This window comes from Adelges cooleyi, unplaced genomic scaffold (genome assembly GCF_023614345.1).
Source record: "Adelges cooleyi isolate 19-005CV unplaced genomic scaffold, UGA_ACOO_1.1 ACOO_flye_CR_arks_rails_tigmint_CR_PRNA_376, whole genome shotgun sequence".
In the NCBI taxonomy this organism is placed as follows: domain Eukaryota; kingdom Metazoa; phylum Arthropoda; class Insecta; order Hemiptera; family Adelgidae; genus Adelges; species Adelges cooleyi.
The window spans coordinates 5297698-5325568 of record NW_026096053.1 but is presented as its reverse complement, the minus strand read 5'-3'; the positions used below and the strand labels follow the sequence as shown (position 1 = coordinate 5325568).

General features: G+C 26.5%; 3 protein-coding genes across 5 annotated transcripts; 2 read left to right on the top strand and 1 right to left on the bottom strand.

Moving 5' to 3' along the window:
* Positions 1-4380: 4380 nt before the first annotated feature.
* On the top strand, positions 4381-8568 carry LOC126840872 (protein Spindly). The gene is made up of 10 exons (XM_050576857.1): positions 4381-4656; positions 4729-4837; positions 5383-5553; positions 5625-5804; positions 6637-6795; positions 7002-7208; positions 7276-7374; positions 7492-7610; positions 7670-7845; positions 8278-8568. Exons 2-10 carry the CDS (start codon positions 4748-4750, stop codon positions 8448-8450), a joined length of 1374 nt encoding a protein of 457 aa, XP_050432814.1. The 5' UTR covers positions 4381-4656; positions 4729-4747; the 3' UTR covers positions 8451-8568.
* Positions 8569-8677: 109 nt separating this feature from the next.
* LOC126840873 (OCIA domain-containing protein 1) lies at positions 8678-11263 on the bottom strand. Of its 2 annotated transcripts, none has more exons than XM_050576858.1 (6): positions 10991-11263; positions 10762-10885; positions 10407-10596; positions 10201-10334; positions 9250-9373; positions 8678-8922 (listed from the first exon to the last, which is right to left on the bottom strand). In XM_050576858.1, the coding sequence occupies exons 1-6, from the start codon at positions 11054-11056 to the stop codon at positions 8802-8804; spliced, it is 759 nt and encodes a 252-aa protein (XP_050432815.1). In that variant the 5' UTR covers positions 11057-11263; the 3' UTR covers positions 8678-8801. The 2 variants fall into 2 exon arrangements, with proteins under 2 accessions (XP_050432815.1, XP_050432816.1); XM_050576859.1 differs by having other exon boundaries at positions 10762-10911; positions 10991-11262.
* A 165-nt stretch (positions 11264-11428) lies between these two features.
* On the top strand, positions 11429-22626 carry LOC126840892 (rho guanine nucleotide exchange factor 10-like). Of its 2 annotated transcripts, none has more exons than XM_050576883.1 (17): positions 11429-11708; positions 12606-12877; positions 14495-14768; positions 16261-16399; positions 16503-16668; positions 16829-16984; positions 17246-17542; positions 17623-17715; positions 17785-18009; positions 18067-18228; positions 18302-18472; positions 18555-18726; positions 18951-19093; positions 19665-19885; positions 19978-20269; positions 20330-20458; positions 21507-22626. In XM_050576883.1, the coding sequence occupies exons 2-17, from the start codon at positions 12626-12628 to the stop codon at positions 22041-22043; spliced, it is 3429 nt and encodes a 1142-aa protein (XP_050432840.1). In that variant the 5' UTR covers positions 11429-11708; positions 12606-12625; the 3' UTR covers positions 22044-22626. The 2 variants fall into 2 exon arrangements, with proteins under 2 accessions (XP_050432840.1, XP_050432839.1); XM_050576882.1 differs by having other exon boundaries at positions 16500-16668; positions 21507-22618.
* Positions 22627-27871: the final 5245 nt, after the last annotated feature.

The following is a 27871-nucleotide window of genomic DNA, read 5'->3' as shown; positions in this document are numbered from 1 at the left end:
TTTATTATCAATTGCACATTTTAATTTACAGTATATCTTTCTTTTAATTATTGGTTAAAAACCTTTGGCAAGGGCAACAAAGGGCATTGTAAGGGTTATATTTAATTAGTTGACATACATAATTGAATACAGTAGGCTATACATTTGAAATAGAAAAGTTATACAAAAAAGATAGAAGAATTTTATAAACAATTTTTTTTATGAATAATAAGTATAAATCTGATTGTAATATATAATTTAGAATGTAGGTGATTGATTCAAATTAAGTCCCAAGGGTTTCAGATAGATTTTTGAATATATATATTGTTGTTAATCCGTTGTGACTGGTATTATAAACAATTTTGAGGTTTTGTATGACACTGAGAGACGAGAGTCACTTAAAATGGACAATAACTTACAATATAAAAGTTGGTTTTTAATTACGATTAATATGTGAAAACACTCAAATTGGTATTATAAAAAAGTAATAATATTGAATAGTTTGGTTCCTAAACCAGTGTTCAAATTTTAAATCAACGGTATAGAGTATAGATTATACCTTTTTTTAATGACATTATTAAGTGGTAAATTAAAAACATTTATATTATGCTGTTAAATTTCTTGACTTTTGGATATCTGCTTTTGTTTATCAAAAGTGATACAAACCATGAAATTATTTCTTGTTACTTTTCATCTTCTACATCAATGTTGTGTATCAAACATTTGTTCAACACCCCTCTAAACATTTTTTGTAGAATCGTCTCTGATATAATTCAATTTGTATTTTGTATTTGTATTGACTTTTGGCTTCAGTGTTTGTACAAATAAGTAAATATTAACTAGGCACTATATCGCAACATAATGGATTAAGGGATACCAGAAAGGACCATGGCCCGCTCACCCAGGGCTCACAACATCATGGGATCTTTCAAGATCGAAAAAAGACAATTAACATAATTAACAACATTAAAATGTAGCTTTATCCCATTTAGTGATTAGATAGTGTAATTATTTTTTAAATATTCTGTCGAGGTTAGAGCAAACAAATTTTAAGCATAATATATATATTTGAGATTTTTAAAATCATTCATAAATAATTATTACATTTTTAGTACTTAGGAAATATCATTAACGGCCGTTTATAGTAGTTTGGGTAAAATTTAAGTACAGTTTAGCCTATAATTTTAATACTGGTTAGGATTATAAATATTTGGCTTATTTTTTTTTTTGTTGTCAAAACAGATAATTTTAATAATATTATTAATTTCTGAAAATACAATGATTTTATTAGTCGTTTGCGTGTTACAATGTACGTGGCGGTGGCAATCACGTTGTATATGATTATGTATTTACTATTTATAATAATAATTCTATCAAAATTAAAATGAGAAATCTTACAGAATCTAAAATATATAGATTATAGAGAATTTTTATAGGTTATTATATCTACATATAATCTAATTTCTAAAACAAAAATTGTTGTAAACAAAAATGAATCACCGACGTACAATTAAAATATTATTAAATTGTTAATATTTTTAAATTTATTATTATAATATTCATTATTGAAAATAATAAGTATCAGTAAAATGTTATCATTTCTACAATCATTTATTTTGTAAATAACAAATTATTATAAAGAATATGCGTGTCCATGGAGATTCATTTTAATTTTATATTATGTTGTCTTTTGTAAAACTTACAAAATGTTACTTGGTATTGTTTTTTTTAACGCTCATACCAATTTTAATGGTGACCCCCCCCCCCCCTAACAACCTAACGGGAGCCCCACTCCTCCATAAATCCGGCCCTGTGTTAAAATGTTAACAATACAAAATGCATAAATCACATTAAACCTACTAAAATTTGGTTAGGTCAGTCCTTGAATATGCTTTTATTTTGAATTATAACATAGTCTCCTTAGCAATCTGTAAAATCGATCCAGAAACTATTCCTATATTTTTTACTTTTTAAAGTTTTAAGAAAATAAAGCCAATTATTGAATCGTCTATAAAATACTATGTTGACAGAATTTAAATGATATATTTTTAAATATATCATATAAATAAATAACTATATCATAAATTATATAAATATAAGACTGTTCTGAAAAATGATGATTGGATTCATTTATTGTACTAAATATTAGTTTACGATTTTATACGCAATTTTACGTTTCTACACAACGACAAATTTATCTCGGTCCAGTAAACCGAATTATAACTCGTGTAATTCAATTCAAAATGTTGGCTTTTTGAGTGCTCTCAATAAGCACTTTAAACTTAGCTTATTTATTATTTACATTTTTTATTTATAGTCTTCTATTAACTCTACAAGTTTTTTATACTTATTTTATTTTTCTCTACAATTTTAGTTGTAATTGGTAAATCATTTGACAAGTTTATTTCATATTGTTGTACATATTTAAATAAATTATTGTAAAACTTGTTGTAAACAAATTGTAAATTGCCTCATTAGCGTAAATTTATTACTATTATAAATACATTATTGTTATTATTATTAAAAAGATAAATTTTCAATATAGTGTTAAGGACAATTTTATCATTCGGCGGTTAAAATGTCGTTTATCTAATCTCGGTTTAAGATTAATCGGAGATTAAAAACATTCTGAATTTATCTATCAAATTTATACCAAGTTTAAGTAAAGTGGGTTTTACAAACAGAAGGTTTATTTATTAATAATTATTAATTAAAGTAAGTTACAACGTTAAAATAAAAATGTTGTTAACTTTATATTGGTAAATAACATCTGCTAGCGGTGCTTAATTAGACATACTTCCCAATGTTGGATTTTAATTTTTAATATATGTATGCATTTCTCGACAAATTGTCTAGGTTTTTTAGGAAGGCAATTTGCAATTTTCTCTTTTGAAGATCTCCAAAATTATTTTTTTGAAAATTCAATGATAATTTATTCCCGAATTACATTTGAATTTATTTTAGGCATAAAATTTTAAATCAAAAATGGGCTTCCTAAGAAACCCAGACAATTTGACAACAAATCCACACATACTTTAAAAATTAAAATCCAACATCGAGAAGTATGTCTAATTAAGCACCGCTAAAATGCATGAAAACTAGTTGTGCTCCGACCCCTTTAAGGGGTAGATTTACTAAACTCTCACAATGTATAGGGAAACACTTTATCAATGGGGTGGCGTTTTTATTTCTTTGATATTTATACTTAATATTTTTTTATAAAAAACACGCTGCGGTCCCCTTAATGTTATTTTAACTTTGAGTTACTTCTTGCTGAACAATTTTAAACTTGTTTTTACTCAGATGAATACATGCGAAAAAATCTTGGTCATCCCATATGGTTATGTGGTCAATTTTTGTCGACAATAAACAAGGTCTTCGAATTTCGTTGAAATATTGGTTTATAATATAACCTAAAAAATAAACTTCTGCGTCACTATTATGGTCGCTACTACTGCTACTAATCTAATTATTTCAGTCATCTAGAATTAAATATGCATACAATTTATATCAAACGTGTAGGTAATACAATATTTATAATTTAAGCATCCGTTTTGAATTGAATTGGTAGTTACATTGAAATAACTACCTACAATGTAACTGTTAATTCTATGTTTTGTTACATGCAATCATAAAGTATACCTCATCACTATAATTCGATAAAAGGTTTTAAGTGTGTAAAAGCAAGCAAATAACTAATAATAATATAGGAATATTATATTATAAAACAATAGATAGTAGATATTTCAGTAAAATTAAATATTACTTGATAATATTGATACTAATCTCAATTCTCAGTTTAAAGTTTTTAACTAACTATAATATGCTAACTAACTGTGATTAATATTCAGCTAAAATTTAACCGAAAGAGTCAAATAGATAAAGTCAATTTTTTAGTTTAACAACGATTAACATTAAATAAGTTTAAATTATTTTAACAAGCAGTTGATAAAATGACCTTAAGTATACTATATTTGTATCGATAAAGTAACAGAGTGAATAAGTATTACAATTTTACAGTTTATCAATTTATTATTTATAGTTTTATATAAATTAGTTGTTGGGTCATGTCAGTGTAAATGGAATTTAAGTTCCATAAAATGTTTATCAATGTAAATGTCCTTTAAAATAGCGAAATCATAACATTAAGATATTTTGATAAGTCATGTCGATGTAACTGGAATTCGAGGTAAATGTAATTCGAAGCAATAATTAAAAATGGAACTTCGATGTAACTGTAAATCGTGGCATAAAAAAAATTAACGAAAACATATTTTCGTTGTAAATGTATTCGTGTCAATTGTCGTCGAAGCAATTGTCATTCGTAACAAAAATGTCGAAGTAACATAACATCGTAGCACGCAACATTCGTGGTAACTGTGTTACCCCTCCGTGACCTATAGCATAAAATACAAATTTTTATCATAAGAAATAAGACCGTTATAGGTTTATGTTTTGTTGTTTTATTCAAACCCGATATTTTGGATCGGTATCTGGTATCAAAACGATTAACAATAGTATACTTATTATATTTAGTGTTTAAAATTTAAATTGGATTGTAAAAATAGTTAAATATATTTTAGTACGGTATTAAGAATAATTAAAAGTAATTAAACACCATATCTTACGCGCTATCTTAAAGTACCTGTATACTATCTAGAAGATTTTATAAAAAAAGTAAGTAAAAACTTACCTGTTGACTTTTTAATTTTACTCATATATTATGTTTCATTGATAAATACTAAATAGGAACGTTGTTTGAAACAAAATGATTGAAAGTTCTTCTCAAAATAATGAATCATCCATTGATACACCCCCATCAACTAACGCAACTCGACCAAGTGTTACTTCTATTGATGTAAGTTTATACTACACACAAAATAAACAACAGAATAATCAGAATATTGACCTGTAGATTCAGTCATGAGGTATTGGTAGTTTTGTGATTTTAAATAGTTATAAAATTATCTTCAAAATGTAAATTAACAAATTTACTGTGCCTGTTGGCTATAGCCAACAAGCTGACATTTAACAGTTTACCTGTTGAATACAGCCTATACAAAAATATTGTAGTGGTGCATAGCAGATGTCATGTCTATTCAACAAAAAGTGTTCTAAAATGTTGAGGCAATGTGGAAAAAATTGTATTTTTACAGAAATTACTTGTTTTTGATTTATTGAATTCTTATCAATTTTTATGGCGCTTGAACGTGTTACTATTATTTTTTCGATACAGCGAATGTGTTAACAGTAGGAGCAAGGATAAACAATAAATATAGAGATTTGGTAAACCTTTGTGACTCTCACTATGACAAATAACTGTATAGTCATTTGAATACAATCTGCAGCTATTCAAATGATTAAACAATAGTAATAGTATTAAAATTGAATTTATTTTTGAAGGTAATGAAACAAGAGTTGTACGAGACTCAGTTACAGTTAAAAACAAAAAATGCATTTATTAGTGAACTTCAACATGATATGGAACAACTACTAGTTGTAGAAGATGAAAATTTTAAGTTAAAAGAAGCTGTTTTTAACAAAGAGTCTGATCTTAAGCAATGGACAATTAAAGTATTTAATTTCAAGTTTGTATTAAATTATGAATTTTTTTTTATTTTAATTTAATTTAAATTGTGTTATAGTATTCAAATTTAGAATTTAAACTTCAAGAACAACAAAAAGATTATCTGTCTCAAATTGATGTTTTAAATAAAGAATTGTCAATATTAAACAAATTAAAAGATACACCAAAAGAAGTAGTTCCTGTAGATTTAAACGACAGCATCATTACAGAATTAAAAACTGAGCTGTATGATAAAAAGGTATGAATTTATATTTTTTATGCTTACAATATTTAAGTGGGTAAGTTGGTAAGTGTGTAGTCACAGTCGAGCCCAGTTTACTCAAATGAGCAATCATCAAGCGAGACGGAGCCACCACTGCCTCCTATTTGGCAACAGACTAACATTTGTTCCTAAACAGCAAATTTGTTAAAGAGCATCTTTCTTAGTAGAAGATGAATACAAAAGTAGGGTGTACAAACAAATGGAGTGTGAAGGAATTCCACATGTAATATAGCTGTCGACTTGGTTTTTACTACATATGCAAATTCAAAATAAAAAAGTCATTCAATATGCTTACAACATCTATTGGTTTAAATGACTACTTCTAATTAATATTAAACATTTTATTAAATAAATAGTTTTAATATATATAGGTAACTATTTATTTTTAAAAAAGAAAAATTGAATTGAATCTTTCCCTTTTGGGAAAAATATAAGATCATTAATATGTCTTAAGGCACACTCTTATAATACATAAACAGTTGCTGTCTATGATTTAAGCATAGCGAACCAAAACATCTTGGCTATAAACAAACAATTGTACTTATTTTAACCAATATGTTTTTCATTTATGTCAAACTTAACAATTTAGAGAAACAACAGATAACAATTATTGAAAGGGATGAAGGGGGATGAATTTCAACTCCTAAATTCTACTTTGCATGAGACCATTATAAGAAAGCTATGGTTTAAATTTCAAGTGTCTAGCCCCACGGGAAGTGCACCAAAAAACTTTGCATTTTTTTTGACACCCAGACATGACATATTAATGTCAAAAAAATCATTTTTTACTTGAAAAATTTATGCCTAGGGAAAAAATGAAGAGATGCAAAGTGTCATTAAAGATCAAGAAGTATTCATTGTAGAGCTTGATAGTTTAAAAGCAAAAGCTCTTGAAGACCTTGAGGATGTAAAAACACAACTTGGTTTCAAATGTGATCAGTTAAATGAATGGAAAGAAAAATACGAGGTAGAAAATAATTATATTCTTAGATATTTTTAACAACTTTAAACTAAGTATATACAAATTTTAACTATATTTATTTATCATTGAACCCATTTTAAACCAAACGTGACTAAATCATGTCGAATGCCATACAAATATTAAAAAATAGGACCCCAGAGCTTTATTGGTTTTACTAAGAATGTAGTTATAAATTAAGACGTCATTATTAGGCATTGCAAGAAGAATGTGATATGTTACGTGCACAAGTAAACAATATGAATACCATGAACGATCATAATAAAAGAGGAAATTCATTATTCGCTGAAGTAGATGATAAAAGACAAGCATTAACAACAGAATTGGAAATAAAAAAGGAAAAATATGAAACATTAAAAAAATGTTTGTCAAAAACCAACTATGAAAACAATCAAATGAAGGTATTAAACAATTTAGATAAAAAAACAAAATAGTTATAATAATTAAATATATAATTTTGTGTTGTAGATGGAAGTTATGAGACTCGAAAAACAACTATTAGATTCTGAAAAAACGGATGACTTAGAAAAATCTACTCTGATTCAAAGTTTTAAAAACCGTATAAGTGTAAGTATAATCTAATATGTTTTTTAAACATACTATTCTCTGTATGATTAAATAATGTTTCTTAGTACATCCTTACTAAATTAGTTTTGTTTTATACCTTTTAATTCATATTATAAGGATTTAGAAGCAAAAATAAGAGATCTAGAAAAAAGACCAGAAACTCCACAAGTACTGCAAATAGACAATTTAAGCAATGAAGGAATGAACGTAGTTCTTCAAATTGTGTCTGATGTTCGGTTAGTTATTATTATCTTTTTATTGTTTTAAAACGTATATTTTTATAACATATGTTTAGAAAGGAGAAAAAAGCCCTCGAAGAAGAGATGAACAGAAGATCCGTAAGAGATATGGAAGCAAGACAACAATGTTTTAAAGGAGAATGTGAAATCAGACAACTTAAGAAAGAAATGAGAAGAGATAAACTTCAATTGAAAGAATTAGAGCAACAAATAACTATGCTTAAAACTAAAAGTAATTATACAAGTTCACTATTGATTTTCATTAAGTCAACTTATATAATTTATTGTTAAAAGTGACAACCGAAAACTTGCATACAAGAGAAGCACCCTGCTATTTATTTACCCTGCTTGAATAAACGCTAGCTGCTGTTCGTTTTAAGAATAAGACGCCTTATTTATTAATTAAAATATCACATATTTACCTATTGTAACTTGTAGTAATTACTTATTGATTACAACTTATAGTAAAATTATTATATCTCAATGATTCATATTTAAAAGAGCAAGTTTTAATTTTAAAGTTTTAGCTTTGATATCCAAAGGCTGAAATATTTTTTCTTTCAGAAAATGAAACATGCATCAATCTAATAAACACTTGATAGAAAAAAATAAGTTAACATTTTTCTATTTAATAATTTCATTAATAAATTTACTATTTTTTCAGTTTCCAATTCCAAGGAAAATAAAAATGAAGAAAAAAGCAATATTTCAAAAGGTGTACGTTTCCATGAAAATTGTAAGATTGAAGATGGCGGACCAGATATGAAGCAAACCAAAAAAGTTCCTCAACCTGCAGTCTTAAACACCATTGTATTTCCTAAACTAGAAGAGTTTTAAACTGTTTAATAACCATTACCTTATTTTTGTTATACAAAACTGTATTTCCAACTTTAGTGTTAAATTAAATTTAAACATTTATTATTTTATAGAATTTACACATTTTTTAAAAATCAATATTTTTTGATAAATAAATTTGAGTATAAAATTTTTTATTATTATAATTTATTTTTAGCTGAAAAAAATAAGGCAAGTTCTCAACTCAACAAAAACTTAGCACGTCATAGTACTGAGAGAATATGTTAAGTTGTATATTTATTACTAACTTTGAACAAATAATTACGTTATATTTATAACAAAATAACATCTAAAATCTAATTTAAATAACAAAACACAACAACACTACCAAAGTTATTTGTTTTGCACAAATACATCCCCGTATTGATTACGAGACTCTTTGACAGCAGGCGAGTTTCTTGTTTGGTCATTTGGAGCATTTTCCCAAATAGGTTGCGAGTTTGATGGTAGTGTTCTAAACACAGAATACAGGTATCAAAATGTATTTGTAAATTAAATGTGTTATATAAATTAAAAATAATTGGTATGACTAATTCAAATAGTAATAGTCAAATTTAATATGAATAATTCAAATAGTTTGAGTGAAAGCGTAAGAGAAGAAAAAATGTGTTTTAAAAAAAATATTATTTGCACAATATGTATTGTGCAATCATTACAAATGCACTTTTTTTGGAAAATTGAGTTACATTAAAAATAAAAGTTCATTGTTTAGACGTTTTTAATACATTTTACAAATCTGAAGTTTGATTTATTTTTAAATATAAATATATTATAAATTTACCTGTAAGGTGGTTTTGAAAAGGATTTTTCGTATTCTTGTCTATTACGAGTTCTGAGGTCGTCGTAGGATGTTGGCATATTTGAACTTGGCAATGGATCTTCATTTAATCTATCAAATGATGCACCTAAATAAAAATTGTATTTATAAAACAATGTATACCTTTTTATAATAAACAAAGCATAATAGGTGTATTATTATATAAGCTTACATTCAGTGGCACAACCAGAAAAAGTTAATTTTTTATTAATCTCTTAAAAAAAACTTTTTTTTAAGTAGTAAATCTTACCTATACATAATTGCTTTAAAAACAACACTATCTCAAAAAAAACTAGTTGTAAAACAGCTTGTATAATGAATAATTTCACTAGTTAAAACAAATGTGCAAGCTTTGTAGTCAAACAAAACAACAGTTAGGTTATTTAATTACAGATTTATGAAGACATAAATTTGAGGCATTGAGCGGAAAAGTCAGCAAATTCCACTTTTTATGCAAATTTAAGTTTATAAACATTCCTATAGAATTTTTCTATGGAGCAATCTCCACTTCCGATTTCAAACTAAAATGTATTTCTTTTATAATGTTTCTGTAGCATACACGACAATCTCCATATTATGCTTCTGTGACAAAAGCAGCAACATCCGTGAATTCACAGCAAAGTCAACAATCACATTTTTCTATCTTTTATTACTCGTTAAAATTGGCATTCTACAAATTTGGCGTCCACAAGGATGACCATAAAATAGTGCTACCATAAATAAAAATAAAAATATTATTGATAAACAGAAGAAATAACGGCAAATACGTTTTTCGAAAATTACAATAAACTATTGCGCTCAAAGGTTGCTAACTTTGCTGCACAACGGCTCCTATGATAGTTTTTAATTGTGTTATAGAGTTAACTTATTCTAGCTTTTTATAGGCACAAATATATAATATTAGAATTAAGTTACTATCATAGTCCGGTCGGTAATCCGTATCCAAAGTATTCATTGGTTTTTGGTAATCTAGATCATTATTTTGATTATAATCCATTGACTCAGAAGACATATATGAGCCTGGTGTAATTTTTGGGAGTGCTATATTTCTTTAAAATTGTATTAAATTAAATTATTATAAACAATTTATTAGAATTACTACAAATATAATTAGTTATTACCCTTCAAGAATGTCACCTTGTAGTTTCCCTCTACGTTCTCTTAATACTCGTCCAATTTCACTGTTGGGAATTCGCATCAACTTTTCTGCACATTTATTTTGGTATGAATATTTTCCAATTACATACCCTAATAACCCCCCGACTATAGCTTTGGGCCATGGACCCCATTTTGGACTTTGCTTAAAATAACCTAAGTAGTAAATAAACAATAAACATAATAAATTAAAAAAACATAGAAAATGATTAAAAATGGGCTTGAACACAATAAAATTTAAAACACAAACCTGGGACAATTATTTACCTTAAATGTTTAATGAGGTTTACAAAAATTTTGAAACATAAAATGTTAACTGACCTGCTTTTCCAGCCATGTAGGATCCTACTCCTAAAATGGCACTTAATGGTAAACTTCTCTGGAAAAAACTTTCTTTATTACATTCTCTCATTACTCTTTTTTCATCATCAGAAAGCTGATAGAACTACACAGAACATTAAAAATTATAAGCTATACAAAAAAAAAAGGATTGAATGTATTATAATTTATTTGAATGTCAACATTAATTATAAAAAAGCTGAGAATTTACCAATGAGTCTGGCGATGCATTAGATTTTTGCTGAGGTCCAGTAAAATTTGAATTTCTATTTTCCATTTTAAAAATTATATTTTGTAAGTAATTACTATGAGGTAGTCTTAAGTTACCAAAAACTTGCTAGTACTGTAATTTTTAAGATAAATGCGTAATAAAACTTCAGTTAGAAAAAACGTAAATCGTTATATTCAATTAAATGAAAAATGAAAACTATAAATACTAATTCATAGTTTCTACTAGAGCTTTTTACAAATTTTAATAATGTTAAACGTACCTATACACTTTCATATAATTTGTAATACTTTATCATATCATAGATTAAATATGGCGGTGCGTGTTGATAAGAGATATTTAACTGAACACAACCTTGGTTCATTGATAGTAACCAAATATTAATCTGATCACCATCACCACCACTCATCATTTCATTTTGCAGTTCGCTCTCCTACCTATATAGTTTTTTACTAAATCCAAAATCACACAAGTCGTTCCCCCAGAAATGTCAATCAGTTAGTGTTATTATTTTGCTTAACGTTTTTATATTTCGTAATCAATATTTCCTGTGTCAATGCAATACATTATTTTTATATTAGCTGTAATATATCTTATCTTTACATAATGTTACAATTTAAGTAGATAATTTGAGTTTTTTATTACTGCAGTTTTATTTCTGTTCGTGTATCAAACTGTTGTCGGAATGGACCAAATTAAGGTGAGTGTAGTTTAATTTTAATAATACTCATTATAATATTAATTATTGAAATTGATTACAACCACCGTAATAAAGGGTCTTAACATTTTTAAGGTAATACGCGTAATACATAAAATGAATCATATTTGCTTTTGTAAATCAAACCATTAAAGGAGTAATTTAATGTTTTATCACCTTTTAAATTTATAATTGATTAGTAGTTATTAGTTTTGTTTTTAATGTTTAAAGAAATGCATATTTTGTAAGCGTTTGCATTTAAAGTTATTTACATTAAAATAATCTGCTGCTATTTAAAATTGATAACAGGTGCATATTCTATGCTTACAGTTTTCTTGATTGAATATATATAATATAACATATATATATATATATAAATACCTGTTATTAAAACCCTAGGCCTTTAAAAAAATTAAGTATCTATTATTAATATAGCTGTAAATTCATAAAATTTGTAAAACTGGTAACTTGCTTAAAAATGATAATATTGTAATAAGTACTGCTACAGTTTTATATACAATAAATGTATATAGCATGTAGGTATCAAATTTACTTTTTACAACTATTTGCTTATATTATAATAATACAAATTAAATACCATATACCTATAAATAATAAAATAGCTTGTTGCAATTTGTGAAAAAGTATAATTCATATTATAACATAGACCCCACATTATTCTAGTATAGGAGTCTGTTTATTAAATTAATAGTTATAGGTATTTCTTGTTAAATAATATTTAACAAGACTAAGTGAGCTGAATATTAATCAGCTGTGGTAAAATATGTTCATGTATTCTGTTTTATAGATAATATTATTCTAAAGATATTTGTATTTATACTAAACATGCAATACATATTATGTAATTATCACCTTGTTAAAATTATTTTATTTTATTAGTTAATTCACAGCTGATAAGAATGGCGTCTAGAGATAAACAGCAGTATGTTGATGGTCGACGGACCTGTCCACGATACAGTGGATCAACATCTAACAATGGAGACTATGCTTATGCGTATTATGAGCATGGCCCCCATGGATCAACAAAGCCTCATTCTTGTTCAAAACACAGTTATATAAATCGTTATGGACGTGAAGAAAATATATATGAAGAAATTGAGACATCTAAACTCGACGCAGAAGTTAGATATGTACACTCTAAACATTTACAGGTAAGGTTGAAAATAATTTATAAAAATAATAATAAAAAAGACTGGATTGCATTAAAAAAAATTACAGTCTACTTAAAGACTTACAGCTAAAATTTTTAAAACATGGAATATTTTTATTCATTCTTTGTATTAGTTTTTAGTTATTATTCCTGTACTCTTGCCCCTGCGAGCGTAAACAATTTTAAATAAAAAATAAAACATGTTTTAGCCTGCTGGCTCCTGAATAGTGTTCATTTCTGATCTATAATGTTGTGATTTATGAAGATATATAGTCTTAATTATATGTTCTGGCCAAAATGTTTGCATGATGATGACGACTCATTATATTATACGTTTAAAGTAGACACCCTACTTTCGTGATGCTATTTCCAGTCACTATTTTGTGTCTTTATTTCTCAAATAAACTAAAGATTTGATGCGAATCTAAAATATTAAATATCAATTAAAATCATTATAAAGAAAAAATGTGTTTAAAATTGTTTTTTTAGTAAAAGGGTAAATATGTTAAAGACTAATATTGACTAAGATTAAGACTATAATTGTCTTTCTATAATAATTTGTTGATGCTGTTATCCCTAAATTGTAATTAACAATGTATTGAAGATAAATTTTTGATATCTGTTTTCTGTTATCTGTTGATTTACATACCTATAACAACCTGGAAATTGAATTTGGTGTGAGTGAAATTTTTTCCTATTTATTGGTTTTTCCTTAATTAAAAAAGAGTTTTATTACAAGAATAATATGCAATTTTATACAAAATTATGTATATTATGGTCCTACTCTAGATCTACTTAAATTCCCAAAACTACGCCAAAAAAGTGATTTAAAAATAAAATATCCGTTTTACAGACTAGCTTCATGAAAAATCGATTCAGTAGTTTAAGAAATAACGTGGGAAAAAAAAAAAAAAATTTTAAAAGTATTATTCTAAGTCGTATAATTTCTATCAATCCTAGGCTTAGTATTTCATATCCGACTTAAGCTATTTATTAAACTTGGTGTAGTATAATTTTCTATTGTGTAGATTATTTAGTTTAAGTAATTGACTCCATGACGTTTGAAACCAATTTTTATCAAAATAAGATTATTACAACAGTCTTTGAATTCCGGGGAGTGTTCTTAGCTTAGTGTTAATTTTCTACTCATTAAAAAATGACAAGTTAAAGACAATGTTAGTTATTATTAGTTCATACTAAGTATTTATTTTAAGTGCATTAAATGAACCATTTTATTAAAGACAAACAATTATACATTAGGTATATCATAGATTAGATTTTATATTTATACTGTATATAATGGTCCTTATGATAAATAATACTTCAGCCCTTAGTTAAATAAGCAGAATTTTTTTTTTTGCAATATGCACTAATATAACCTCTTATCTGGATTTCACAGTTATAAAAACCAAAAATAGGGGTGCCATCAATGTTCAAGCAGCACCTATCTTATTTATTTAACCTGTTATTATATGGGAACTTTATTTAATGATTAAGTTACAAATAAAATGTTAATTCCTCTATAAAATAAAAGTTTTTTTATTTAAATCATAATTTTAATAAAGTGCTTTTAGTTAGAAGATTATCTTTATGTAAATAAATGTTTTCTTAATTTTAGGTTTTAGGCGAATTAAATTTATCAATGGAAGCAATGCTAATGCCTGATAATGGTGCGTGCTTAAACAATAACGGCTCATCAGGCTTAAATTTGGGTGCATCAAGAGACGGCTCTCCAGTAAACTTAAGTGTCGACAGTGGAGTTGCATGCGACGCAAGTAGCTGTGGAACAAACAGTCTTAGTAGGCCTCGTAAGTCTCATTTCAGTACTAAGCGGTTTTGGAATAAAATGCCCACACTCATATCACCCAGTCCAAGCAAAACATCACTACCAGGTAAATTTATTATTTCTCAATATTATTATTATTTCTTTTAGTTAAAAAAAATTACTTCAAATGTATTGGAAACTTAAATTTTATGAATTCACCATTATATATCATTTTTGTTTCTTGATAAATAATTTATTTAGAAGAATGTATTCATAGTATGAAATACTTGCACTTATAAAAATAACTTAATTGGTATAAAAAATTCATATTTGGTTAATATATTTTTTTTTTGCATAGATGCAAACTAACTATTGTAATACTATACACTAATATGTAGTATAATGAGTATGCAAATGGAAATTTGGTATTTCAATAATAAGACAACACAAATAAATGAACTTGTTTAACACACTAATATTGATGACACATATCATAATTACAATAATAGATTATATTAATACTTAAGAGTATAATGACAGTGTGACATAAACTAGTAGAACGTTTAAACTGAAGAGATATTCTGAGACTCGAGCCCTGAGCTAAAATGTGATTTATATTAACCTTACAAGGTTACACGCGTGCACATCTACACGTGTTTTTACCAAAAACAACTCTGTTATTGCTAAACATCTTCTTTACAATTAACTATGTATGGATATTATAATGATAAACAGCATATTATTATTATGAGAAATATATCTAGTTATTATATAAAATATTAATTATTATTCCAATAGTAACAAATACTATAAAAAAAAAATTGTATTTGGTATGCAAAACTATGGATTATCATTAGTAAATATCCAATATTGGCCAAGAAGGTTATTGGGCTCAATAACCTTAATTTTTTTTAATCAGTTATAACCAAGTCAATCAATAAACATTTTTTTTTTTATTGAATATTTAGTAAAATGTTGGTGTTGAAACACAAACCTCATAAATAAATTCTCTCATTCTTCGCCGATATTGGATATTAGTATTGTTGTTTTAGGTGATTGTTTTCTATTGATTTTATTTGATTGTAATGTAAGCAATAAAAGTCAATGACATAGTTAGGGAAGGTCACTTTTTAATGACACTGAATTATATATAATATATATATATGTGTGTGTGTCTGTGTGTGTAACATATTACCTTATTAAAAACCTTATGTAATATGTCAAATTTGTTATATTTTCAAACATTTTTTTTTCTTATTATTCAAATTCCTGCAATAAGGTATGCTGAAAAGTCGATCAGCTAAATTATTTTTACAGAATTAAACTCTGCTTATTCTAAGTAGGCATAATTTTGTCAGACTTTTAGGTCTAAATTGATTTCTTTTAGGAATAAAACAGCACTTAATCGTAGAAAAAATTGTATAAGCTAAAAGTTATACACTGAATCTTGCACAAATTAACCTGAACATAAATTGACATGGTCAAAACTCATTAAAACCCCTTTTTTCTTAAATACTGCCTATATAAAACCCCTTTTAAACTGCACACTTTCAATTCCCTTAATATAGTTCATTTATATTATAAAGTTAAAATTGATTAATTTTATTAAAATTATGCAGATGAATCAGTTCGATGGCGGCAAAATTCATGGGAAGAAGTAGCACAGCCAACACCTACCAATGAACGTCACACACCCTCACAAAAAAGTTCGAGCTCCGATAGAGATCCAGAACTTTCATCGGAAGAAGAAAGTAACAAGTATGATACTTGATTTTATTTCTTTTGTATATTATATATATGCTATTCATTTTGTCATTTTAAAAGATTTTATTTTTACATTTTCTTTATATTGATTTAGAAGTTATGAAACTAGAAACGTTTCAAAAACGTTGAGGTGGCCAAAGAATCCTCCATCACCAGATCCACCTTCTAGTCCTGGTTTATTATCAAGATGGTTTTCTTTAAGAAGATGCTCTCAATATGATTTAGATGTTCGACCAAATATCAAAATGCCTTTATTACCAGAGGTATATAATAATTAAAATTTTATATGAATACTAATAGTGTGGTCCCGAAATTTTAAAAGTTTTTAAAATAACAATATGTTTAAAATATTGTTGTATACAAACTTTGTTTCTCTCACTTGTTGTTAATTGATTATTGTGTTTAATATTTTGGGTAATTTAGGTAGAAGAAGACTGTTTTTCCAGAAGACTTATTCCTCCAAGTCTTCCTCCAGCTCCCCCTGATATAACTGAACAAGAATTGCGACGTAGATATATTGTTGATGATATAGTTAGGAGTGAAAATTCATATTTGGCTACACTGCACAGACTTGTAAATGTATGTATGATAATATAAATAAAACACTGAAGTGTACTTATGTAATTAAACTTTGTAAACAATTTCTGGAATAGTGCAGAAACACATAACACTTTATTATTTAAATAATATTTTACAATTTTACAGTAAGAGGTGATCTAAGATATAACATACAACGTTGTTACTATTTTGGCACAAATTTGAATTACTGAAAATTATGAGAAAAAGTATAAAGTGGTCTTTATATTAATGGTTTTTTCCAAATTTTAATATGTTTTATAGGACTATAAAAAACCATTGGAACAAAGCATGCCATCAATATTAAGTCAATCAAAGATATCAGTTTTATTTCATCGAGTTCCAGAAATACTTCAGTGCCATACACTATTTAGAATTGCTTTAGCTGAAGCTGTAGCTAATTGGGACAGAGATCATAGAATAGGGGATGTATTTGTTGCTTCCTTTAGTAAAGCTATTGTGTTAGACATTTATAGTGGATTCATTAACAATTTTTTAAACGCTATGGAATTAGCAAAAACAGAAACTAAAAGAAAAGCATCTCTCGCGGAATTTTTCAAAGTATGTAATTTTAACTAGTTTTTTATGTTTATTAATATTATTAATTTAATATAATGTATAAATACATAAATTAATTTTAGAACCGACAAGAAGCATCGCATGATCGTCTTTCATTCTACAGTTTAATGGTGAAACCAGTACAGAGATTTCCACAGTTTATTTTGTTTTTGCAGGTAATTTTTTATATTGAACAATTATTATTTAATATTTTATAAAAATAAATGTTCATTAAATTTGTTTAGGATTTATTACACAACACAGGATACGGTCATCCTGACAGAATGTCTCTTCAACTAGCTCTAACTCAGTTGGAATCTTTGGCAGAGATGCTAAATGAGAGAAAGCGCGAGAGTGAACAAGCACAAGCATTTAAAGAAATGTTGAAATCTGTTTCAAGTAAATTAGCTGTTAGACCAATAGCAGACAGCAATAGATGCCTTTTGAGACAAGATGACGTTACTCAAATTGTAAGTGTTATTACAACTCTTAAATTATAAAATCTATATTTGTTTTATTTTATTTAGGAAATAAACCACGGAGAAGTCGTTGGAAAATGTAAACCTCGGCGGTTACTGTTATTAAATGATTTGTTAGTATGTGTGTCTGTGAATAACAAAGATGATTCAAATAGCACTTCACATAAGAGGTTAACTTTAAAATGGAGTTTTCCTATATCCGAAATTCAAGTACATACAACTTTTTCAAAAATATTTTAAAAATTATTAATTAATTAAAATTTGTATATTTATGCTATTTTAGGTTATTGATACTTTATCATTACCGAGTGTATCACGCACAATGGGCAATACGACATCACAAAATAGTATAACGACAGACAACTTGTGTAATGAAATGAATCATTTAATGCATGATTATCAAGTAATCAGTAGGATTATTGAAATGGCATCAACATTGAAGGGCACTTATTTGGTTAGTTTTAATCCAAGTTTGGAGCATAATATAATTTTTGTAAATATAATGTTAAATAACTTCAGACTTTTTTTTTTTTTAGGATCTAGCTCCAGATCATTTAAAAGGAATTTTAAATGCAATACAATGTGAAGTTCAGTACAAAGGAGACCAAGTAGCGTGGATGGATTCTTGTTGTCTACAATTATTTGTAAACCGACAAGGTTATACTTTCCAAATGGACAATCCTGATACACGTAAAGCGTGGATAACTGGTAAGTTACATTATTATGCAGAGCTGGGCATTATTCGAATAGTTTTTTATCTAGATAAAGAGACGAGTACAAAATTATCTTTGATGTAATCATTATTTGATTATTTATGGCCAAATTATTTTTTATTAGTTTTATTTCAAATTATTAGAATAAATAATTGATTGTAAGATTGTTTGTTGGTATTGATTGTACTCATTAATTTTTACTTAAATGTGTATTTTCAGAATTAAGGTTAGCTCGTTTAGCTCTCGATCCTAATAATTCTCCAGCCTGGGAAATACCAGATCAGGAATTGATGCGTCCTATGACGAAAATGCCCCTGTTTGTTGGCGCACACCCAATAACATCATCTAGCAAACAAGCGGAGGTAATTAATAATATATTTTAGATTTAATAAGAATTATGAAGTGTTTTTTGTTACCATTCTCTCTCCATTGCCAGCTTGTAAAATATCAGGGTTATGTGCAATAATGTTTGCGGGGCCTCTATTATGAAGTGTTAGTTGAAGTGCTCTTAAAGTGAGAGTTATGAATTTTTTTTTCGCTGTTTCAAACTTCATTAGTGTAATAACATAAAAAAAAGTAATGTTCTTGCTAGGCTATATATTATCAAACAAATTTCGACTTATTTTTCAAAAGTTATTGTGTTGTATTATTAATTTGTAAGACATCCAGTGTTTTTTTTTAATTTTTACAACCTATTCCATCTTCTTACCAACATATAAATTTAAAATAGCAAATTAATTAATAAATGGTGTTTTTGATTTGTTAGTTAACTATAGTTTGAGGTTTTACAATTTAACTATAAACAATATCTCTGAATAAGTTATGTTGAAATTAGAGGAGGGAATTTTTGAACTATTCAAACTTGTTGAAATGTTTAATTTTTAACTCAATTTTAAGTATAATGTTATATATTTCAAATAATACTATGTACAGGTGACATGTGGTTGTTATTATTCTTCTGGTTGCGGTAAATTTTCATATTTATGGGTGTGTACAACAAACATACCTATGAACACTCACATAGCTATTATGTCGGTGAACAACACTTGTGTTCTAAAACAAATTACAACGCTGGATCTTTCCCAAACTATAGTCACTGCCATCGAGTATGTTAGAGCGTCTGATACTGTTTGGATGGGAACTAACCATAGAAGGTATTACAAATAATTTCTTGTTTTTAAAATGTAGTATTTGTATATTGGATATTAATTTTAATATATTTAAATTTATCATTTTTTTTTTTTAGTATTTTGATTTTTAATACAGCTGACATGTCCGAAGAAGCTAGTATATTATTACCAGGAGAAGATGAAAGCCTCGGGGTTACAGCTATAAAACATCATTGTGATACTGTTTTTGTAGCTTTGTCAAATGGTTCTTTGTTGTTATATAGAAGAGGAAATCAATCCAAAGAGCCAGAGATTGTAGTTTTGGGATCAGATGCACCAATAACATGTATTTTGCCAATTAATTTGTCATTGTACGTTGCTTGTGGAAAACAAGTGTTTGTCATGAGTGCAATAACTGGGGAAATTCAGGTTAGTAAAAAAAAAAATAATAATAAATAAGTTTTGACAAATACTTTTTTATATTCACAGAAAAATTTTACAATTCATCATGGCAAAAATGTTAATTTGTTAGCTCACTCGGGAGTTGGCTTATGGTTGTCATTAATGAATTCTACAACTGTTTGTTTATATCATACGGAGACATTTAAACATCTACAGGTATACTGTTACAATATTTAAAAAAATTATCTTAAAACATTTGTATGCAATTTTGTTTTTAACATCACGTTTTATAAAAATTATATAGAAGAAATTTTTATGAATTTATGTTACGTGGAACTAGTAATCATGTGGGTCCCATTTGTTATTGTACAATAATTTATAGTATATTGATTAGCTTTTATTTTTTTAAATTGACACATCTGCTCAGATTTGTTTTTAGTTGTGTAGAGCAAATTTCTCAAATTACCCATCAGGCACCAGATATTGGCAACTAGATAATATAGACAATTTTATGTATAATGATGGTGGGTTTGTTGTGTTTTTTCTCAAACAATTCGCTTGATTAGTATTTAAGTGTAGTAGTCACCGTTCCTCCCCAGTATCCTAGTTTTCCAGTTTATCCTATTAAAATACAAATTTATATGATGTTCGAAAAGTAATGAATAATATTTTGTTCAAATATTTGATAGTAAAAATGTTTGCTTTTCAATATTAAAATTACTTTTTTCTTAAGTAATAATAAACACGGCGGCCCTTTTTTTAAAAATATTTCAGTTCTTGTTATTTCAAATTTAATTACCCAACAACATTAAGAAGGTTAATGTATGAGTATTAAAATAAAAGTTATTTGACTGTTAGTGTACCATATAATACATTTTGTGTTGACTCTTGTACCTATTAATTTTAGGAAAATATTTAAATAGACCTTTTTTTAAATTATATAATATATTATACAGCTCTTTTGAAAATGGGTATGACATATAGAAAAATAGCATATTAAATGCATTTAAGTACAAAGTAAAAAGTATATTATTAAAACATATAAATAAAATATAAATATGTAATTATATATATAACTAAAAAACTTATAAATTAATTTTAACACTACAAAATATGATATAATTTATTTCAGAATGGCTAATTAACAAGTTATAAATTAATTTGTGTATTTTTTTAAGTTAGTTATTTAGTAACATACTTATAGTTTGAATTTGTATTTTTATCTTTGTTAGATAGTTATTAATGTCTTCTTAAAATGTTTTAGGATATAAATATTGCATCAAATGTAATCAGACTGAAAGGAACTGCTTCGCCTGTTAATGTAACTGCACTTATGGCTTGCAAAGGTTTGCTTTGGGTCGGTACAGATGCTGGAATTAGTTTGACTGTACCATTACCACGTCTCGAAGGAGTTCCTATAATAAGTGGTAAAGTGAATGTATCGTACCACGGTCATACAGGTCCCATATCAATTCTAGTACCACTTCAAGATCCACCCACAGTTTTAAAACGACCTCCTTCAAAAACATTAGCCAGTGATGTGTATGACCTGTATGGAAGACTTATGTGTGTTAAAGATTATGATAAAAATGAAGATGGGTTAAATTCAAGTCGTTGGTCGTTGCGATCTAACGAAGAAACGTCAGCAGTGCAACAACATACGAGATCATCAGACGCATCTAAAAAAGATTTTACATTAGTAACAGTATCCTGTGGCCGAGGGTATGTCAATTATCAGCAACCTTGTTGTTCTACTATAGAAAATAACGCCTACATTATATTGTGGGAATTGAAGCTGTGAAATCTGCCCCGGTAGTATATATATGTATTATTCATCATTATTTACGATAATTGATGCACTAGTATAGTAATTATGTGAGAGTATAATTTTAATTAAAATTACACTATTGCATTTTTTTAATTCTCAAATATATTTGTATTAAATTTTTATTCATTCTGACAATTATTCAATTTGGTGTGTGTATTAATATTTCATGGTTAATTATTCATTAGATTTTATCTAAATGCTATTTCAGTCTATAATAGTTTCATTCAAATTTGATCTAATTAAATTTACAACTGCAACTGGAGTTATCAAATATAGCATATACTATCTATATATTAGGTATTTGCAATACAAGTCTTGTCGAATCAAAATATCTTCTTTAGAGCTGTATTGTTTTTAATAATAATGATCATAGCAGTTATAAATATTTATTATCCATATAAATAGTATATTAAAGTGAGCTTATCCATTACATGCATCACTTTTTTTCCACGTATGTAATTTTTAATTTATTATTTTGTTTATTACTTGTAAAAACATACAAGATAATAATTATAATAACTTAAGGGGTGATATAAATTATCAAGTTCATTATTTTTATTTATTACTTATGAAGAGTGTCTAAAAAATATCTGGTACAGTGAGTTGTCTTTTAATTTTATGATTTATTGGTATATTGGAAATAAAATAATACCTATTAAATTAAAAATTTGATGCTCACAAAATTATTCCCATTATTAAATATGAAACACTTTTTTTGTTTAAAAAAATTCATAAAAATGCATAATTAAAAGAAATTTTTTCATATATTACATAGATAAATCCAATATTTAAAAACATTTACTATATATTTTTATTTGCAAATTATTAGTACATTAGTGTAAATATATATATATATATATAATTATGAAATATGTTTGCAAACAATATATATAATTCTGAAATATGTTTGCAAACAATATATATATATATATATATTGTTTGCAAACATATTTCAGACTTTATAATTATATCTTACTATTAGTTGAATTGCAATAAAAAAAGTGAAAAACAAAAAATGTTAGATAAGTGGAATCATATACCTGTATTGTTTTAATTAAGGCATATGAATAGTTAAAAATGATTGGAAACATTATATTATTACCATTGGAAGTATTATCCAATTAAAATACGTATTTATTTAATTATATATACTATTTATAATATTATAACATGTTTCATTCAGTATACCTATCCAAAAATGTAGTATTATAAGTATTAGCAAATTTAATATTATATATTATTGATCCATAGTGTATGTACCAGTATGATAAAACACATTTGTAAGCATTCTGTTATTTGTAATTTTACTTTAAGTGAGTTTTTGTGTCACTACCTGTTTTATTACAACTACCACTATTATTACCACCTTAATTTTCAATATTTTACTACTATAAATTAATAGCATTGATACACTTTTAAAATTATTAATTTATTAAAAAAGGTTTGAGCATATATCAATAAGATGTATTTCATTTCTCATGATTTACCGTTATGAAATATGCCTAAATACCGGGTTAATAAACTGTGATAACTTAATTATTGGTAAATTACTTAACTGCTTGTGTTTTTAAAATTTAAATCTACAACTGTAATTGTTGTTTTTCAATATATAGAGAACTTCATATTTTGTTTAAGAAATTTTTGTGTTTTAAAAAAGCTTAAAATTGACAACAAACCGTCATAATTGCAACTCTTAGTATTCAGTTTTCACATACTCATTGGTATTAGTAATAATAAACAATGTGGTCATAAGGTACACATAGTATATATATATACGACTATACCTATTACCAATGATAAAAAATTAACATTTAAACATACATTTAATTAATTTAAAGACATTTAACAGATATTTTTAATTAGACAACAAAAAAAATTAGTTATGTTATTAATTATTATCAAATACCTATATTTGCCAGTATTATTGACTCATCAGTTATAATATTATAATTATATTTTAGAAAAGTACAAAGATACACAGTATTAAAATTCTTCTTTTTATTTTAACTGCCAACATAATATAAAAAATGTATTAATAATTAAATTTTATGTTCTTCTATCATATAAAAGTTATTGTTTTTACCTTTTGTTGCATTTTTAATAATGCTCAACTTAATTTTTGTATTTAATGTGCAAATTTCATTTAAAAAATTAATAATTTTACCATTTTCAAATGGCGTTTTTTATTAAATTTCATGACATTATTTCATAACCTATTTCTCTGTTATATAAAATTTAGACAAGTTTTGGCATAAATAAATATTTTTTGTAAACCTATATGGCTTTTTTAATAAAACGAGTATTTTATTTTTAAAAGTGTATATTTCTTGTTTGTAAGTATTGAATGTATAAGTACAAAGTGTTGTTAAAATACAGTTTGTCTTATACAGTTGTGTGTGTCTGTATTTTCTTCAAATACTTAAGTAATACTGTATACATCAAAAGATCGGTTTAGATTTTTCTTTTACTTTGTTTTAAATATTTTTATTTGTAAAATATATTATTCTTTTGTATTCTGTGTAAAAAAGAGCTCATGAATAAATTATTTTTTTTTTTAATTTTTATGGTTTTTTTTTTGTGAATAAGGATGATTTATTAAGGTAAGAAACTCAATTTTTTCTTTAAAAAAATGAGAGTCTTATTCTAGATGAATTGTCTTGTAAAACCTACCCTAATCATTTTTATGCATTTACACGCATCCTTAGAAATCTTACTTAAATGAAAACCAATTTTACAGGAAATCCAAAAACTTGAAATTTTAGAATAATTTTTGGGATTGTATAACATAAATTGTGTGTAAGGGAACATTAAAAATTGATTATCAACAATTTTACCTTTAGATACTTATTATTATTATTACTTATCATCACTTGGTTACGTAAAATTAATTGTTGCCGTAAAGTATCATGTATAAAGAAAAGCAGCATTATTGTTTCAATACCTACAACATTTTAATAAGTATGTTGGAGTATCAAAAAAGTTTTTTTTTAAATGTTACCCTAAATTTATAAATACTTTTTATGTAGGTCACGAGATATGCATATAGTACCTGCCGTGATCTGCATGTTCTAATATACAAAAAAAATGTATCATTGAATCGATCTATGAAAAGGAAAGCCACTATTATTATTATTATTATATATGAGCTCTCGGTTAGTGTATTATATACATGTTCAGTTATGAAATCGTGGAAAGAAAAAATGTAAAATTACCATACTATAAATATTAAAACGACGACTTAACGGGGTCAACGTAATAAAAGTGGTTGTGGCACACGCGAACAGTGTTACAAGAAAGTGCCAAAAAAATGTGAGACTTAAGTACACAAACATACAAATTTTATGACGTGTCTTCTGCGAGTTTTAGGGTAGGTACGTACGAACATACAACACGGATAATGTATGATAATTACATTTTTTTTTTTACAATTATGGTAGTAAGCTTAATATGTATTTTTTTTGGATATTATTACCTTTTTATTTTTTTTAAAATGTATAAATTAGACAGTTGTAATATTTAAAAAAATAAAATAATATAGAAGTAAATCTAAAGCGTGGGCGTCATTGTTAATTTGTGAAATCGCTTCTCCTTAAATAAATCTAGGCTATACCAGAACAAAAAAAATGAGATTGCCTTCCTCAGTTTTTTATAGGCTGGATCCGCCTCGGCTACGGTCTAAGGGTATCAAATAGAAATATAAACGATAAACATTTCCCCTTACAATTTTTTAAAAAAAAATTTAGACATTCTCGATTGAATTATTACGCTAAACAAATTTTGCAACCATTTCTTAGATAATTTATAAAAAAATATAAATAAATAATAATAATAGTTGTCCTATTTGTTTCTACACAATATAGTACTTCTATGATTGTCTTTTATACGGCACACAATATAGTAATGTTTACGATTTTAGCTGATTTAACTGGTTTTACAACGATGGATTTTTATTTTCAGGTATTTAAACAAAAAAACAAAATAGTTAATACCGAAAACTTAAGTATAAAAATATGAAATTCTAGTAAACACGAAATCGTAAAATCAAAACGCTTTGATTACAATAAAAAACTAAAGAAAAAATGATTTCTAAAAAAAAATAAGTGAGTAAAAGAGAAAAATTAAAAAAGTATTAAAATTAGAACACTTAAGTCTATAACTCCGCCCGTTTGCGTGTATCCATTCAACTACAGAGAACACTTAAGGATCCAAGAAGAAAATTATTAGTGGAGTTTTGTAATCATTTTCAAAAAGCAAGTAATTAATTTTTAATATTATAAAGGTATTCAACTTGATCCAGTTACTATTTAGTTTATAATAGTCCATATTTTATATTTATATATTATACTGAATATTAATTTAATTTATATACATGCGATCAAACGTCAGTTCAACTATGAAATATTTAAAAAAAAAATTAATTAGTGTAATTTTCTTATGGATTTTAATAATATTGTAGCGAGTAGATGTCGCAATGAGGATTTATATTTGATAAATAACTTTTAACACCAAACTTTATTTTGTAATATTTATTTAGAACATAGAACAATACTAGAAATTTAACTGACGAGACGGTTCTGATGCTCTGAGTAAATCGGCTAAATCCCACTCGCCGAGAGCTGCTCTCAGACGTTTATAAATATCTAACCATAGAGGGGGACATAAGCTTTGTTCATGCGTCATTAGGACGTTATTCTTCTACCTTTTTTAACAATCCTTTATTGTTTTGATTTTAATAAGTTTTAAAAAATAAAATCAGTAATAGTATGTAAAAAATATGTGGATTTTGAACTACGATTAAATTTGTATTTATTTACTTAATTATTATGTGACTTTGATTAGGAAATCGCAATTCGGTACGGTTGAAAATCGTATAATATTATGTTTGAAAATAGCTGCACGAGCACGAAATGAAATTTACATTATTTTTTTTATACAATTAACAATATGGGTTATTAGTACATCATTTTTTTTTTTGGGGGGGGGGGGGAAACCGCATTAGCCGCACGAGCTTTGTTCAAATGTTCTGCTCGTGAGATGTTTAAATAACCAAACATAGTGCTAGTTTTCTACGCGTTTTGAAAATGCAAACGCACACATTCAACTGTTGGAAAACTAGGCCAGTGGGTGGTATTTTCTTGACCACGCGATTACTGCGATTTTCGGCGTGTTTTCAGGGGAGTAATGTGCCACCGTCCACTATATGCGCCACAACCGGACGGAGTCACGAAAGCTCGTTTATCAATTTCATTCAATATGCGTTGGACCGTTTAAAGTTAATTAATGCGTTATTGGGAAATTAAAATAAAGAATACTTACTATACTAACGCACATTTGCTGTGGCAATCGTAGCGGCTACGTCTTAACTTTGATACTTCAAAGTTAAAAAAAATAAAATAAAAATAGCACATGCCATCGTTGGTTTTGACCAAATTAGTATTTTTAAATTTTCCGTTTTTGGTATTGTGAACCAATATATTACAGTAGTAGTGTAGTAAAAAATCATTATAATAGTATAAATATAATGAAATTGATGAAGAGCTACATTAAAAAGACCGTTTTTATACAACCAAAGAAAATAATAAATTTTAAGATATTTATTGCAATTTATTTGTGCATTGCGTAGCTCAAAAACATGTCATGTCAAGAATAGGAATAATAGGGATCAAATATTAAATTTTTTCTTCGAAATTTAAATTTATAAAGTGAAAATTATACATTTATTCGTTAATTTTTTGCTGCTTTTACTAGAAAGTCTTATTTAATTAGGCTAAGAAGAAAATAATAATAAAAAAACTACAGAT